The 17,944-nt window shown below is 40.1% G+C and overlaps 1 protein-coding gene and 1 long non-coding RNA gene across 2 annotated transcripts in view; one reads left to right on the top strand and one right to left on the bottom strand.

Annotated features, from left to right (window-relative positions):
• LOC109928634 (CD276 antigen-like) overlaps positions 1-3,643 on the top strand; it is a 51,031-nt gene extending 47,388 nt beyond the window's left edge. The window contains exon 9 of the mRNA XM_048617528.1: positions 389-3,643. Coding sequence (XP_048473485.1) covers positions 389-501 — 113 coding nt within the window. The 3' untranslated portion in view covers positions 502-3,643. The remainder of the gene's footprint in view (positions 1-388) is intronic.
• Positions 3,644-12,753: 9,110 nt separating this feature from the next.
• On the bottom strand, positions 12,754-17,444 carry LOC125487156. Its single transcript, XR_007265680.1, has 2 exons — positions 15,893-17,444; positions 12,754-14,194 (listed from the first exon to the last, which is right to left on the bottom strand). It is a non-coding gene; the product is annotated as an uncharacterized LOC125487156 (long non-coding RNA).
• Between the last annotated feature and the right edge of the window lie 500 nt (positions 17,445-17,944).

Below are 17,944 nucleotides of genomic sequence, written 5' to 3'. Positions count from 1 at the left end.
GTTTGAATATGCGTGTGAACAGATTCAAAAACAACTTCTTCTCCACTGTTATAAGACTTTTGAACAGACCTCTCAAATGTTAATTTTGATTTCTCTCTCTGCACCTTCTCTGTGGCTGTAACACTGTATTCTGCATTCTGTTCTGCTACCCTGATGCATTTTGTATGGTACGATCTGCCTGTAGATCATGCAAAACAATGCTTTTCACTGTATCTGGTACATGTGACAACAATAAATCAAACTCAAACTTGTGGTAAAAAATTGTCTCCAAATTCTCAAATGATGACTTAAATGCCTTTATCACATTTTTCTGAATATTTTGATGTCTGTAGCTGGATTATTAGTGTGACCTGGGATTGGTATGTGGTTCTGTTGATTTTCTTTACAGCAAAGAAGCCATATTTGGATGGCCAAGATAGTATCGAAATTGAACTGTTTACCAAAGAATTAGAAGACCATAAAGGAGAGAGACTGAAACGTGAATTACCCTGTTGGCAATAAATGTAACTGCTATAATATGTTCTTTTTACGTCTTTGGATTATTTTGTATATGTTTCATTTGATTGCTTATAGTGATCATATTGTCAATAGTGACTCAGAAATGGTGATAAATGCTCTGAAGTCCATGCCTGTGAATGATACTTTGCTATCAATTGTGCAACACTTTATTTTCCTTCTTCGCCACTTTGAATCTGAAATTTTGGGCAGGCTGCACAAGTACCAGATTGAAGTATTTTACAATCAGTAAGAGGCTTGGAACTACAGGGCATAAAGATGGAGGGAGTCCACATACAGAAATTGCTAAACATGAGCTGACAATTATGATCATAAATTAAAAAGGTGTTGAAATGAGCCTTCAGCTGAAGAGGGCTCGAATACAGATGGATCGATGTTATGTTGCTGACATAGTTAGACTCCATTTTTTTCCTTTATTCTTTGTTAGGATGTGAGCATCGCTGACAAGTACAGCATTTGCTGCTGTCCCCAGTTGCACTAGAAATGAGTGGTTTGCTGGGTCATTTCAGTGGGCAATTAAAAGTCAACCACGTTACTGTGGATCTGGAGTCACATGTAGGTCTCCATTCTTAGATGGAATGGCAAATTCTCCTCCCTAAAGGTGAACTAATGGATTTTTAAAACAATTGATGATGCCGTGATTAGTACACTACTCTAATCTCAGTAATGGGAACCATTAAATGTGTTCGTTTTGGGCACTGTGCTCAGGAAACCTATATTGGCTTTGAAGGGCTGCAATGGTATTTACCAGGATGACACTAGGGAGAATAGGGTTAAGCATTGAAAACAGACTGCCCAGATTAAGCATGTACTTCTTTGATCAAACTGTGATGATCAGATGATGAAGGAAATTAACAGGATAGAAAGAAAGGTAATTTCCTCTGGGGAGGGATGGGGGTTGGGGGGTGGAGTCTAGGACACAGGCTCTTACTCTTAAAAACTAGACCTAGACTGTTACAGCTAATCTGGGGAAATACTTCTTCATACAAAAATATAGTGGAAATCTAGAACTCTCCCCCTGCAATAAGCTATTGAGGCTGGAAAGCTGCTTGAAAAATTTCAGTATGAAGATGTGTTGTCTGAAATATTAATTGAGAATATAATTGACTGAACACATATCTATATCTTGGATTTTTTTGTAAAGAACCCTTTGCAGGGCAAAGGAGGGAAAATAGTGTATTCGGAAAGGACACAAGCTCCTTGATTGGAATGTTTGAGTCTAATAATTTCAGAGAAAGTTTACGCAATTGAGTTCATTCATGAAATAAATCTATTGAATTTGAACACAGACAATTAGAGGGATATCTTGTCTGGAGCAACAGCCGTTGCTATCTCTGTCTTTTTCACAATCTCAGAAACCTCTCGCTACAAAGTTTGTGAGCTGAAAAACCAAATGGAAGGCCTTATCGCTACAAGTGGAGAGTTTCTCAAGAGAAAGGTCTTCAATGCCACAATACAAGTGTTCTTAAAGGAGAACCTGGTGTGGGGACGGAATGACTAAATGAATTACTCGACACCTAAAGAGGTTATTGTTTTACACTGGAGGGGAGAGTGCCTCTGGCAGTGCAGGGTCTTCTCCACTGAACAAAGGGAAACTTACACTTTTTATATTTTTATTTTTAGCCTGCCTTTGGCTGTTACAAACCAATCATATTATTAATTGATATATACATATCCAATCAGGTTAATCATGTAACTGTGGGATTAGTCCAAGATAGCTTTGGGTCATCTCATGATGTTTACCAGACCTTCTTATCATTTATCCATGGGCCTTCACAATACATCTTACTCAACCACATTCCAGGTGTTAGCTCCTGGGTCAGTGATTCAGTACTCCCCTGCTAATTGCAAAATCTTCTCCTGTCTGCCTTAGGCTGAATGTCCATGGGAATGCAGTTAAATCCTTTAATGCCTGTATACTTAAAACTCCATTTTTTATATAACCTGTGGCTACGATTACTTAGGGGATCTTAACTGATGTGGGTCAGACCCTACCCTTCTATTCCATGATCAGTACCATACTTTTGTCCAGCCTGGTATGGAGGCTTCTATCAGTATTCTTCAAGCATGTTCGTTATCAAACTGTCTGTATACAAGCAGCAGTTACATTTTTAATTCTTATTCAACAGGACTCCTTCGTGTGCATTTCACAAGGCCCTTTGTTTACTATCTTAAACTTGCTACATTCGATGTACTCCTTCTATGAAGGCTACGATTGCTCTAGCTTATAGTTTAACTTTGAACAGACTATGGAAGCTGATATCTCAGCTAAAAGCTGTCAACTCACCCACTTCCAATTATTTTATGCTGATTCAGCCATGGGCAGCCCTAACACCTGAAATCTACCACTGCTGTCTCCAGATAAAAAAATTCAGCCATACCCAATCCTGGAAGAAATCTCACTGCCAACAGCTTATGGGCAAAGTGACTTCACCTACAGCCAATAATTGGACAATCTGTGTCGTTTTGTGAATGTAACTGGATTTGACCAAATTAATTTTAAGATAATATGCAGCAGACATTTTAGATTTTTTTAATCTCAGACTTGGAGGTTGTGTGCTAGATTTTAAGGATATTTGTACATGTTTTTGCAGATGAAATCTTTTTGTGTTTGTATCTTTCCTTGATTAGGTTTTGATTTCAATAACCCAATCCTGTATTTGTTTTTGAAGGAACCTGGTTGATTTGTTTCTGACTCAGAATTGTTTACATACTGTTTTAAATATAATTGGCCATATTACCTTTCTTCTTAAACCTTGCTGTGACCAGCATAGGAGTAGGTTAAGGACAGGGATTGGTTCATCCATCCTATCTCATTTGTAGCAATTTCAAAATTGTGACTGATAGATTGGGTAAGTTTAAGGGTTACAGGACCAAGGCAGTTAAATAGAGTATGAAACAAATCAGCCATAATCTCATCAAATAGTTAAATGGGGTTGAGCAACAGAGTGACCAACAACACATTGTGTCTATATAATGGCTTTTGATGTAATAAAATGTCCCTTAAAGCTTTGTCATGGTGATGGGTTTTAAGAAGTATCTAAAATGAGGATGGAGTTCGGAGCAGCAATGATGCATAGGGAAGGGATTTCAGAGTTAACTGTAGGCACAACTATCAATAATGGAGTTATTAAAACCTACATTGTTCAAGAGACCAGAATCAGATGGGGCACAGATATTTCAGAGGCTGGTGGAATTACGGGAGATTACACAAGTAGGGCCAAGGAAGAGAATTTTAAAATTGAAACATTAGTTGACTGGGAACTAAAGTACACAAGCAAACATAGATTTAATGGGTAAACAGGACTTGGTGCAGGTAAGGATAAGCTAGCAGAGGTTTGGACAACTTTACATTTGGGGAAGCTACAACTTTGAAGGCCAGCAGAGAAGACGTTTCTTCAAAGCATGGGTGAGGGTTTCAGCAGCAGGCGAGCTTAGGCAGAGATGGAATTGGAAATAGGTGGTTTTAATGATGCTGTACATACATGGTTGTCTCATGGTCAAATGTAACCCCGAGGCTCTGATGACCTTCTTCTCATTCCAAATAGCTCAAGTGTGATGTGTGGCTAGACAATGAATATTGGACTGACTATTCAACTGCTGAGGCTTTGACAGCTGGGATAACAAGCTCCTCACCTAGAATCCACAAACAGTGGGGCAAGGAATGCTTTTTTTTTCCCCAGTGGAGATACATTTTAGGTCATCAGTAATATCCTTGTTGAATTCAGTGCAAGACTGATTATGTTGTAGGCTTCCAATTTGAGGGGTAAATATGTATGTTTCGAATATTCACTGTAAATGTGTCACAGTGTGTTTTGTACTTGTATTTTGTGTGTCTGACTAGATTTGTTCACTCTCACAGATGTGACAGGTAAACCAATATGAAAGTGTTGAACATTGTTGAATTTGCTGGCATGGAAATGGGACATAGTTGACCCAGTGAAGGATGCTGGGCCAGATCACTGAAGATTGCTGTCACCATGGCACTGTCCCAATGAGCAAATGTTGCTGGGTCATAAGCATCACCTTCCATCCTGTAGCAGCATTAACCTATTTTGTGGCCTGATGAGGCTACATGGACATTGACTATAATTAATGGACAGTGACGCCCTTTTACCAGAATTCTGGGGCTCCAGAATTTAGGGCCCAGGCAAGTGAAGACTCAGACAAGAATGGTCAAACAATGGAAATCAGGGATGTGCAAGAGGCCAGAGTTTGAGGACTCCAATATTTAGGAGGTTTGAAGGGCTGGTTACAGGTATAAGGAGGGACAAGGCCTAGAAGGGATCTAAAAATTACAATAAGTTTTAAAGTTGAACCATTGCCAAACCAGGAGTAAGTTTCCATGTTTAATTTTGAGACTCATTCCCTGGGTATTCAGGTTACTGACTTCTGTCAGCCGGTAGACACCCATAGCCCTACAGCCTTCAGTAATCTGCAGATATTTTGATAGTGCAACATCCAAAGAGGTGGTTCTGAACTTGTCATTTTCACAATTTAAATGCGAGTAACTCATTGGGAGGTGAAATGTCAGTAGCTATTCCCTTTTGGTTACCCAGGCTCAAATTCAAATCTTTGGTCTTGATGAATGTGAAATTTCATGGAGCTATTGTCACTTTCAAGGATTGAAAAAAAATTAAGTGCAAACTAAGTGCATTCAGTGCCATGGGCTATTTCTGACTTGAGGCCCAATGCCATCTACAGGTTATATTAGGTTTCACATCCTGTAATATGTGCTGGTTGACATTGCTCATGTGTCATGAATATGGTTCATTCTGACTTAATGATAACTAACTTCCTGGAAAAAAAACACTCTCATTACAGGTTAACCAGCAATGTATTTATTGTTAAACTTTAAATGTCAGTATAAAATTTCTAATAAATATGAGGTATTTTACAAATTTTGTTTTGTCATTTTATAGCTGGACATCACAATTTTTTATTTAATCATTTCTCCCTCAGTTACTTCCTTGCCATGCAATTTCTCTCAGCTAAAAAGGAGATCATACTCATAAACTGACCCGGAGGATGACAGTAGCAAAGTGGTAATGTCATTGGATTAATACACCAGAGCTCCCTAATTGTCTAGAGATAGTGGGTTCAACTTCAATTAATAAACCTACAATTGATAACTAGTCTCTCTCATGCTGACCAGAAAACTGTCATTGATTACTGTCAGAAACCCATCTGATCCCGTTCAGGGAAAGAAAATTTGCCATCCTTACCTGTTCTGGCCTACTCAGACTCCAGAGCCACAGCAATGTGGCTGCATGTTAACTACCCTCTGAAATGGCTTGGTAAGCCACTCAGTTCAAGGCCTAATAATGAGGGGCAATTAGAATTAGCTTTATTGTAACGTACTGAAATAAGTACAGTGAAAAGTTTACAAGTTGTCACTTATGGTGCCATCTTAGGTACAAAGGTACCCAGGAAGATTTTTTAAATTAATGGTAGGAACCTGGGAGTGCTGTTGAACAGAGAGGCCTGGGGTGCAGTATAAAGTTCCTTGAAAGTGGTGTTACAGGTACACAGAACACAGAACATAGAACATAAGAACCAGGAGCAGGAGCAGGGCATCTGGCCCTTTGAGCCTGTTCTGCCATTCAATAAGATCATAGCTGATCTTTTCATGGCCTCAGTTCCACTTATCCACCTTCTCATCATAACCCTTAATTCCTTTACTATTCAAAAAATGATTTATCTTAGCTTTAAAAGCATCCAATGAGGAAGCCTCAACTACTTCACTGGGCAGAGAATTCCACAGATTCATGACCTTTTGGTGAAAAAATTGCTCCTCAATTCAATCCTAAATCTGGTCCCCCTAATTTTGAGCCTATGCCCTTTTGTTCTAGTTTCACCCGCCAGTGGAAACATCCTCCCTGCTTCTATCTCGTCTATTCCCTTCATAATTTTATATGTTTCTGTAAGATTCCCCCCTTATTCTTCTAAATTCCAATGAATATAATCCCAGTTTATTCACCCTCTCCTCATAAGCCAACCTGTCAACTCTGTAATCAACTTAGTGAATCTCCTCTGCACCCCCTCCAGTGCCAGTACATCCTTTCTCAAGTAAGGAGACCAAAACTGCATGCAGTACTCCAGGTGTGGCCTCACTAGCAACCTATACAGCTGCAACATAACCTCCCTGCTTTTAAACTCAATCCCTCTGGCAATGAAGGACAAAATTCCATTTGCCTTCTTAATTAGCTGTTGTACCTGCAAACCAACGTTCTGCGATTCATGCACAAGGATACCCAGATTCATCTGCACAGCAGCATGCTCCAATTTTTTACCGTTCAAGAAATAGTCCCTTTTACTGTTATTTTTACCAAAATGGATGACTTCACATTTACCAACATTGAATTCTATGCCAGACCTTCACCCTCTCACTTAAACATCTATATCCCTCTGCAAACTTCCTGAGTCCTCTGCATATTTTGCCCTACCACTCATCTTAGTGTCATCCACAAACTTTGACACACTACATGTGGTTCCCTAACTCCAAATCATCCATGTAAATTATAAACAATTGCAGTCCGAGCACTGATCTCTGAGGCACACCACTAGTCACAGTTTGCCAACAAGAAAAACACTCATTTATTCCCACTCTTTGCTTCCTTTTAGTTAGCCAATCCTCGATCCATGCTAATATATTGTCTGTAACACTGTGCACGTTTATCTTATGCAGGATGGTAAATAAAGCATTTGGCACACTTGCCTTCATTGTTCAGAGTACAGAGTACAGAAGTTGGAACGTAATGTTACAAAGACATTGGTAAGGCCACTTTTGGAGTACTGCAGACAATTCTGGTCACTCTGCTAAAGGAAAAATATTGTTAAACTGGAAAGGGTACAAACAAGATTTACAAAGATGTTACCTAGACTGGTGGGTTTGAGTTATAAGGAGAGGCTGGATAGGCTGGAACTTCTTTCACGAGAGTGTAGGAGGCTGAGGGGTGACCTTATAGAATTTTATAAAATCATGAGGGGCATAGATAAGGTTAATAACCTTAATAATGCTGGCCTTGCCAGTGACATCCACATCCCATGAAAAAAGTAAAGGCTATTTGTTTCATTGTTCATGTGTCATATTTCCTTAGTCATTACTGTATCTGTTTCCACTACCCTTTCTGTTTGTGTTCAGATATAGTCGTTGACTGGTTATAGTGGGCAGTGGAGCTGTCTGTGACAGGCCTCAGCAGTATTCGGCTTAAGGAAGGAAATGTTGGTTACGCTTCTGTTCATGTTTTCTCTTCAGCAAAACCATTAAGAAGCGCACAGCTGGGACATTAGCAATAGCACAATTGCCTTTAAAAGTTGTAAAGGAAACGTAACCAACAATCCCCACTATCTAAGCTTACGACATGCTTATGAAAATGTATTTTTTTTCCCAGAATCAGGGGATACAGTTTAAGGATAAAGATGCCTTAATCATACGGGAACTATAGGGCTGCTCTTTCATTAATGAGACATGACTGGTGGTGGTATTAACATGAGGGTCACCATGCCACAGGCAAGGGGAGAGGTTGAACAGGAGAGTCCTTCATGGTAACCTCAGTCAATGCAGGAATTGAACCCATGCTGTTGGCATTACTTTGCATTGCGGCAATGCCATTGAGACAACTGAGCTAACTGACCCCTAAGTTAAATAGCACAGGGTGAGCCACTTGGTCTGAAATGAAAAGAAATTTCTTCAGCCAAAAAGTGGTGAGCATATGGAATTTTCTGCCACAGAAAGCAGTTGAGGCCAAAACATTGAATGTTTTCAAGAAGGAGATAGATATAGTTCTTCAGTCTAAAGGCATCAAAGGGTATAGGGATAAATCTGGAAAAGGGTACTAAGTTGGATGATCAGCCATGATCACATTGAATGGTGGAGCAGGTCCAAAGGGCCAAATGGCCTACTTCTGCTCCTATTTTCTGTTTCTATGAAACTGTAAGCCTGCAAAGGAATTTGACAGATAAAAAAAGTATGTTTTTTAAACAAAAACAACCCTTTTGCAAGACCGCTCTATGACAGAAGGCACTATTTTGAGTTGGCTAGCTGAAAGCGTAAGTTGACTGACCACAACAAATCAAGGAAGAGAATTTCTGCTATGGGTGCAATCAGCAACTTGCATCCAATATTGTACTAGAGTTGAGAAACCTTTTGCTTTCAGAGTTCTCATTCAAATTCAATTCCAGCATTTTGTTCCTTCAGTGTCATTGGATCAAAATCCCTGAATTCCCTCCTTAACAACATTGTCAGCATACAGCGCATAGACTGCAGCGGTTCAAGAAGGCAGCTCACCACTACCTTCTCAAGGGCAACTAGGGATGGGCAATAACTGCCAACCACCAGTACCCATGCCCCTCTAGTGAATTTTTTGAAAAACTGAATGCAAATCTATCCCAAACTCTCAAACTGGCATTTCAACTGTAACTCTTTGAACAAAACTAATGTTTTAAAAATATTCCTTGATATATTGAAGAATGATAAGTTGCAGTTTAGTACAACTGAAATGTGGTTTCTCCACTAAAAGTAAACAACCCTAAGCATATTGTAAATCCAGTTTAACAAAACTGTTTATTGATGACTGAAAAAGACTTAAAAATATACAGATCCATTTGCAATTTCATTGGGATAGTTCCCTAGCAAATTTTAAAATATACATTGAAAAGTTTTTAACATGTGTCTTGAGTGTCCTTACACCCAAAAGCATATTAAATTTCAGAGCTTCTTTAAAACCAAATACAGTTAGTGGGATCTCCCACTGATGTACGATTCGTCCTGGAAATGTAGCTGGTTTTACAGGTAGGCATCATTCCCACCATGATGCTTTTTAAACTAACAAGCGGTGACATGAAATTTCAGAAAGTTGCATGAAATATAACCAAATACTTGAAAATTTATGATATTTCATGCTCATTTGATCAATTTCAGTCTAATTGTGTACAAAACACCAGCACAACTGTGGGAAAACCTCACGTCTGATGCTTATTAAATTGATCAGTAGAAGGTACTTAGTCACTGCTGACATTTTACTTGTGTTGGACGACTAGTTGATGGCATAAATTTTCAGTGCCCACCTTTAATCAGTCAGATGTGTGAGAGGCTGGAGGTAAATTACTCCCTCAGAGGCTGAGAATTTTGTGGAGCGATGACTCACCTGCTCATTCTACAAAGCCTGTTCATCACCTACAAGGCACAACTCAGGAGTGTGTGGGATACTCTCCACTTGCCTAATTGAGGATGGGACCAACAACACCAAAGAAGCTTGAAACCATCTAGGACAAAGTAGCGTGCTTGACTGGCACACCATCCACTACGGTGGCAGCAGTGTGTACCACTTACAAGATGCACTGCAGCAACTTGCCCAGACTCCTTAGACAGTACCTTCCAAACTCACAACCTCTACCTAGAAAGAGGAGACACAATGGCAACATCACCGCCCCCAAGTTCCACTTCATATCATAGACCATACCCACTTGGAACCATACTGCTATAGCTCACAGTGACTGAATCTAAATTCTGGAATTCCTATCCCATGGGTACAGTAGGTGTATCTGCAACAATGGACTACAGAGGTTTAAGAAAGCAACTGACTGCCAACTTTTCAGAGGCAATTCTCTGGAGTATTAAAGAATGACAGATGATCTTATTCAAACATAAAATTCTTCAGGGTTCAAAAGGGTGGATGAAGGAAGGATGTTTCCCCCAGGCTAGGTGGTCCTGGATCCAGGGGACACAGTCTCAGAATAAGAGACCATTCAGGACTGAGCTCGGGGAGAATTTCTTCACATTCAGATGGTGGTGAATCTTCAGAATTCTCTGTTACAGAAGCCCGTGGAAGCTCAGTCATTGAGCGTGTTTAAGACAGATAGTCATTGAGATTTCTTTTAGATCCTAAAGACATAGGAACAGGAGTGGGCCATTCAGCCCATCAAGCCTGTCCAACCATTCAACAGGATCATAGCAAATTGAACACTTCAATGCCTTTTATCCACCCTATCCCTATAACCCTGTATGTCCCTAGTAATCTCTACTTTGAACATACTCAAAGGCGGAGTTTCCACAGCCCTCTGTGCCAGAGAATTCCAAAGGTTAACAACCCTCTGAACAAAATGGCTCCTCATCTCAGACTTAAGAGGCATCCCCTTTATTTTTAATATTACACCTTCTGGTTCCAGACTCCACAACCAGGGGAAATATCTTACCTGCATCTACCCTGTCTAACGCTTTAAGTATTTTGTAAGTTTCAATGACATCACACCTCATTCTTTGAAGCCCTAGAGAATTCAAGCCCATTTTACCTCTCTTGCTTCATAGGATAATCCCACTATCCTGGGAACAAGTCTGTTCTATGGCAATAACACCTTTCTTGAGACAAGGAGAACAAAACTGCACACAGTATGCTAGGTGTGGTCTAACAATACTATACAACTGAAGCAAAATTTCACTACACTGTCCTTAAATCCTCTTGCAATAATAGAAAGCATTCCAAATACCTTCTTAATAGGTTTCTCCGGCTCATTGACTTATTGATAAGGACGTACAGGTCCCTTCGTACACTGACACTTTCCAAACTCTTCCCATTTAAAAAATAATCTGTTCTTCCTACCAAAGTGGATAACTTCACGTTTTTTCACATGATATTCTATCTGGCATTCTCTTATCCATTCACTAAGTCCTCCTGAAGCCACTTTATATCTGTCCAGAGACAATATTAATGTCCCTAGAGCAGGTGGGACCTGAACCCAGGCCTCTTAGTCCAGAGGGTAGGGTCAATACCACTGCACCACAAAAGCCCTTCCACTTAGCATCTGCAAATTTGAAAATATTACATTTGGGCCCAAGTGCTGACCCTTATGGTACTCCACTAGTTACAAGCTGCCAATGTGAGAATGTGAGACTACCCATTTATTCCTACTCTGTTTTCTGTCATTGAACCTCATCAAATTGAGGTTGGGGAAAAATGGACAGGGCAATGTCTTTGGATACTGTTTATTTGGACTTCCAAAACACAGTCCCACATGAAAGATTGTTAACAAAGGTAAAAGTACACAGAACTGAGGGTAAATTACTGACATGGCTGGGAAATTGGTTGAGTGCCAGGCGACAGAAAGTAGGGATAATGGGTAGGTACTCAAATTGGCAGGATGTGAGCAGTGGTGCCCTACAAGGATCTGTGTTAGGGCCTCAATTATTCACATCATTTATCAGTGGCTTAGATAATGACAATTCAAATATCCACATTTATTGATGACACAAAGTTAGGCGGCATTGAAGACAGTGTAGATGATACATAAAATTAAAAGAGATATTGACAGGCTAAATGAATGGGCAAAAATGGGCAGATAGAGTTCAAAGTAAGCAAGTGTGAGGTTATACATTTGGGACTGAGAAAGGATGGATCAGGGTATCTTCTAGGTGGTATGAAGTTAAACACTGTGGATGTTCAACCCTTGGGGGCTCAGGTGCAGAAAATAAGCAAGAAAGCTAATGGAATGCTTACCTTTATATCTACAGGACTGGAATTCAAGGATGCAGAAGTTATGCTGCACTTTAGACCCCACTTGGAGCACTATGGGCAGATCTGGGCCCACATCTTAGGAAGGATATATTAGCTTTGGAGGGAGTACAACGTAGGTTTACAAGAATGATACCTTAACTTCAAGCGATAAGTTATGAGGAAATTAGGCCTTTTTTTCTATAATTTAGGTTAAGGGGTGATCTGATTAAAGTCCTCAAGATATTAAAAAGAAGACAGGATAGATTAACTAATTCCAATGATTTGGGATTCTAGAACAAGGGGGCATACTCTGAGAATTAGGACTAGATGGAGAGTTCAGGAGAGATGTTAGGAAGCACTACTACATACAGAGAGTGATAGATGTTTGGAACTATCTTCCACAAATGGCAGTAGATGTTGGATCAGTTGTTAACTTTAGGTAAACATTTGTTAAACAAAGGTATTAAGGGATAATGGCTAAAGACAAGGATTTGGAGTCAAGCCACAGATCAGCCATGATCTCACTGAATGTTAGGACAGGCCATTCCTGTGTCTGTTAGATAATCATTAACCTATGCCAGTACATTAAGTCCTATCCCAAGTGCTTTAATATTTTTAATCAGCCTCCTGTGAAGGACTTTACCAAAAGACTTCTGAAAATCTACATATGCTATGCCAGTTGACTCTCTTTTATCAACTTTGTAACATCTTCAAAAAGCTCCTAATAATTTTGTCAAACCCAAAGTAATAGCAAGTGCTTACCACATCCTTTATTCATTTCTTTTATCATTCACAGATTGTGGACATTGCTAGCCAGGCAGTTAAGAGTCAATCACATTATAATAAATTCTGGCATTTTTCTCTACCACTCATGTAAAGCTAACAGGTCTGTAATTCCCCATTTCCCCCCCTCATTCCCTGAAATAGTGGGGCGTTATCAAGGGATATGGGGATACGTTCAGGAAAATGGTGTTGAAGTAGATCACTGAATGACAGAGTGGGCTCAAGATGCTGAATGGCCAACTCCTGTCATTATTGCTTATGCTCTTAGGCGTGAAATTGGGGCCTAGCCAACGACACCCACATCCCATGACAGAATTAAACCAACCATTGATTCCAATCTCCATAACAGAGAACAGATACTTAAGTATCAAAGTGATTCTCTTTATTTCACAATGACACAGTCTAGTCTACAGCTCTAATGACGTTTCACTTCTGTACCTCCTTTAATATTAAACTAATTAGTAAATAACCAAAATATCTTTCTGAACATCTTTTAGAAAAAGATCTAGATTAAAAATTCCTGGTTTAAGTGCTGTTAACTTTACAAACATCCTCAAATGATAATGAAACAGTACATTCACTGTTCCAACATTTCTTTATATTTTCAGACCAATTGTTTGTTTTTCTGCATTCTTTCTTTTTCTCCACAACTGGAGATGTTGATCCTTGCTTGGATGGAGTGACTGCGTTAGATTTCCAGTTTACTGCTCCCAAAATTGTGGCCGACGTTGCAGATGAGCCACCACCAAGGAAGACACCCAAGGTGGCAAGTAAAACATCTACCCCACCATATGATGGGCATCAGATGATGCTAGGATGAGCCTTAGCCAAATGGCTATGTTGTTGCACACGAGAGTAGCAGACCCTCAAAAGCTACCTGATCAAATGTTGGAGCCAAGTCTTGTTCTGATTGATGTTGGTAAATGACCTGGGTAGCAATCAGCAGTGGGAACGATGGCTGGATGATTTCCTTCTCCCTCCCGAGTCCAGGAATACTGGGACCAGCCCTTGTGTTTGTCCAAGCCTCACATAGCTCAGGCCAATGTCCGAAAGCCAAAACTTTCCTTGACCTAATGAGCCAGTTCATGTTGAGCAGTGCAACTATCAATGTCAACATTTCCTAGTCAGTAAATGAAAATCTGCTCGGCATTGTTCTAACCTCTTGCCAAGATAATGTTAAAAGCTTTGAACAAAATTAAATGCAGCAAAACTGGTGAAATGCTTGTGTTGTGTTCTGTTTTCAGTCACTTTGATATAGAGCTGGATGGTGATGAGAGTTTTTTTTTTAACAGGGCTCCCTGCTAAACTTCTGCATACACCATTTGACATGCTGCACTATGTGTTGGATTTGTTGGAGATAGATTCAGAGCAGTATAATGGATCTCTTCCTCCTCCAAATGATTCTGTAGAAAAGAACAGATTTGCGTCATTCATTTTAACAGAGAAGAGGATGCTAGGGTGAGTGGATGCAGGCAGGAAATTCCCCTTCTGTTCTTGCTGGTTTGTGACTTTCCATTCCCTGAGCTCACACCACCATTAAAGAGAAAAAACTCAGACCTTTGAGGTGATTCAGCAGGACACAAATGATTTGCTTTATTTTGCGCAATCAGCTTCAAGTCCTGCCACTCTCCCTTCCTGGAAATAACAGGCTTGATATTCCTATTACTAAACAATTTTTTTTATGGTTGTATTTTAGGAGCATAATTTTAAAACAGAACTGGAGTAGCTTTATTATTCTAAAATCAAAGTGCAAGAGTTAGACACTTCAACGCTACCTTCAAGCGAGTGTCTGTCTGGATGAGGAGGAATTCTGTCAGCCAGAGGGTGGTGAATCTGTGGAGATCATGGCCACAGAGGTTTGTGAAGGACAACTCAATGAGAGTATTTAAGACGGAGATAGATCAGGTCTTGATTAGTAAGGGGATTAAGGGTTGTGGGGACAAGGCAGGAAAATGGGGTTGAGAAACATATCAACCATGAGCGAATGGCCCGAATGGCCTGATTCTGCTCTTATATCTTATGGTCTTGTGGATTTACCAGGAATGTTAATCTTCACCCATATAATTTTTCCTGTCGTCGCTTGTCAAGAAAGTTTGAATAAATTAAGCCTGTAGAACTCGTCTCAGTAAAGTTAACTGAGGCTTTAATTTAGGTTCCTGCCTGAGCTGGCTGATTGACATGTCAATTTTACCAATGACAGAAGATACTAATAATTTATAGAGTCATAGTCATGCAGCACGGAAACATCCAACCAGTCCATGCTAAACATTATTCCAAACTAAACTAATCTCTCCTGCCTGCTCCTGGCCTATATCCCTCCAAACCGTTCCTATTCATGTGTCTATCCAAAAGTCTTTTAACCATTGTAATTGTACTCACATCCACCACTTCCTCAGGAAGTTCATTCCACATGTGAACCACCCTCTTGTGTAAAAAATTTGCCCCTCCTGTCTTTTTTAAATCTCTCTCCTCTCACCTCAAAAATGTACCCCCTAGTCTTGAAATTTCCTATCCTAGGGAAAAGATAAATTACTAACTAGCACTATTCCACGGTGATTGTTAACAGGATAGTCAATTAGTTACTACGGCAGATATTATTTACTCATTTGTATCCATGCACTTGTTATGTACAAATTAGAGGCTTCATTTGCCAATCTAATAACAATGGACTAGATGTAAAGTGTAATCCACTAGATATAAAGCAAGGTCTTGCGGTGTGGTGTCCCTGCCTCTTAGCCAGAAGATCTGGATTTAATACCCACCCTAAGACCTGAGGCCAAGTAAAGTGCATTCATAATGTGATCAAAACATTTGTCTATCATGCTGCCAATTCTTCCAATACAAATCAATGGCAGGCAGTGAGAGTGGAACAGCTTCCTGGTTAGTCACAAGATGGTAAGACTATTGGAGCCGCTATCCTCAATACCCATTGCTCCAAGCTACAAGGTGTGTGTAGAAATTTGTGTTACTGCAGTAATCTGGACTCTCCGGATGGACAGCAACACACCACCCTCCCCATCAAGGAAGGTACCTTGTGACCTTCTGAGAATGTGGCAGGTGCTTTATAAACAAACTGTTGCTACAATTCACTACTTCCTTACCTCACTGGTGGTTGCACTCCTATTAGATGTCAACTGGTTCCTGGTCAATGTGAAAGCCCAACCTGATGGATCAAAATAAGCATGATTTGTAAGAGAGCAAAAGGGGATTTTGTTTAAAAAAAATACAACTTGCATGGGCATTAAGATAAGGTCAAAATACTGCTAACGCAGGAAGTTTGAAATAAGAAAACAAAATTCCCAAAACACTCAGCAAATGGCATTCTGTAGAGAGAGGAACAGAGTTAAAAATTCAGATTGATAGCCTGTTGTCAGAATTGGAAGATGTTTGAGGCGAAACAAGTAAAGCACCAGGTACAAGAGTGAAGGTGTGGGATAGAGAAAAACAACAAGATGGAAAATTTTAGGATAGGATAAAGTAAACAGGATCAATGTAAGCATGATAATGAGACAGATGCAAGTGATAAAGTAGGGTAGAAATAAAAGATTGTTGTGGAGGAGGTAATAAATGGCTCAAGTGAAACTGCAGCCAGATTTCACCTCTTGTTCTGAAAAGTTTATGACTCATGGGGGACTTCTGACTCAAGAAAAGGTAAGATTCAGTCTTAAAACTCAAATTCTTGGTCCAAATCAGCTTCCAACACATCCACTACTGGTTTTAACTGAGGATGGATGGGGGCAGGCCATCACAGCCAGGGAGAAAGGTTGGCACCTAAAATATAACAATTAACTGGGGGGTCTCACGGTCAATTACCTTTTAACTTTGACTCTGACCCCAACTGAGAGCAGCTAAACACCAAGTGAGGTCTCAGCGGACCAGGAGGTGAGTGCTTTCACACTGAAATTCTGAAGTAATTTACAGTCATTTAAAATTGGGTTAACCACACGTTGTGGTTGACAGTAATTTAAGAATACTATTCATTTGTGATAAACCCATTTTCAGTTGTATTAATCAGACAAGGCAACACTCTTAAATATGAGTATTTCTGAAACAGAAATAACACATTTTGTCAAAGCTTTTCATCTTGCACTCATCAGGATATTCACAAGAAATACCAAAATAAAGGGCAATGAAGCCAATGCTGATTGATTGGCAAATGAACTATGATTGGTAGAGGCATTTCCATGGAGAATGTAACAGTTAATGATAATCAGTTAATGTTAACTGCCAAGCTTTGTTTAAATTTAAATCAGGAAGGTTGAGTCTGACTGGATATGACATTATCATGGGAATGAACCAGTGAATGGATGTTGTCTATTGTGTTAAGTTCAAAGAGGCACAGTACCGACGCTTTTTTTTCTGTCCGCAAAGAACTGGGGCCTTGCTATACATTATATGCAGTACATGCAAGTGCATCTCACTGTGAATCTGATTGGCAATCTCAAAGTACTGTTAGCATACTTCGTGGCACACTCAAGATTATTTAGTGAATGTTGTCCATAGAGTCAGAGAGATATACACCATGGAAGCAGACCCTCCCGTTCAACTTGGATCCTATATAAATCTAGTTCTATTTGCCAGCATTTGGCCCAAATCTCTCTGAACCCTTTCTATTCATATACGCATCCAAATGCCTTTTAAATGTTGTCACTGAACCAGCCTTCCCCACTTCCTCTGGCAGCTCATTCCATACACGCACCACCCTCTGTGTCAAAAAGTTGCCCCTTAGATCCCTTTCCCCTATCACCTTAAACCTATGCCCTCTAGTTTTGGACTCCCCATCCCATTTACCCTATCCATGCCCCTTATGATTTTATAAACCACTATAAGGTCATCCCCCAGCATCTGATACTCCAGAGAAATAGCTTCAGCCTATTCAGCCTCTCCATACAGCTCAAACCCTCCAACCCTGGCAACATTCTTACAAATCTTTTCTGAACCCTTTCTAGTTTCATTAGCAGTACGGTGGCTCAGTGGTTCGCACTGCTGCCTCACAGCATCAGGGACCCGGGTTCAATTCCACCCTTGGGCAACTGTCTGTGTGGAGTTTGCACATTCTGTGTGCCTGCATGGATTTCCACTGGGTGCCCCGGTTTCCTCCCACAGTCTAAAGATGTGCAGGTCAGGCGGACTGGCCATGCTAAATTGCCAAT

Source organism: Rhincodon typus, chromosome 37, assembly GCF_021869965.1.
Source record: "Rhincodon typus isolate 14 chromosome 37, sRhiTyp1.1, whole genome shotgun sequence".
Lineage (NCBI taxonomy): Eukaryota > Metazoa > Chordata > Chondrichthyes > Orectolobiformes > Rhincodontidae > Rhincodon > Rhincodon typus.
The sequence above is the reverse complement of the archived record's forward strand: the minus strand, read 5'-3'. Positions and strand labels throughout refer to the sequence as shown.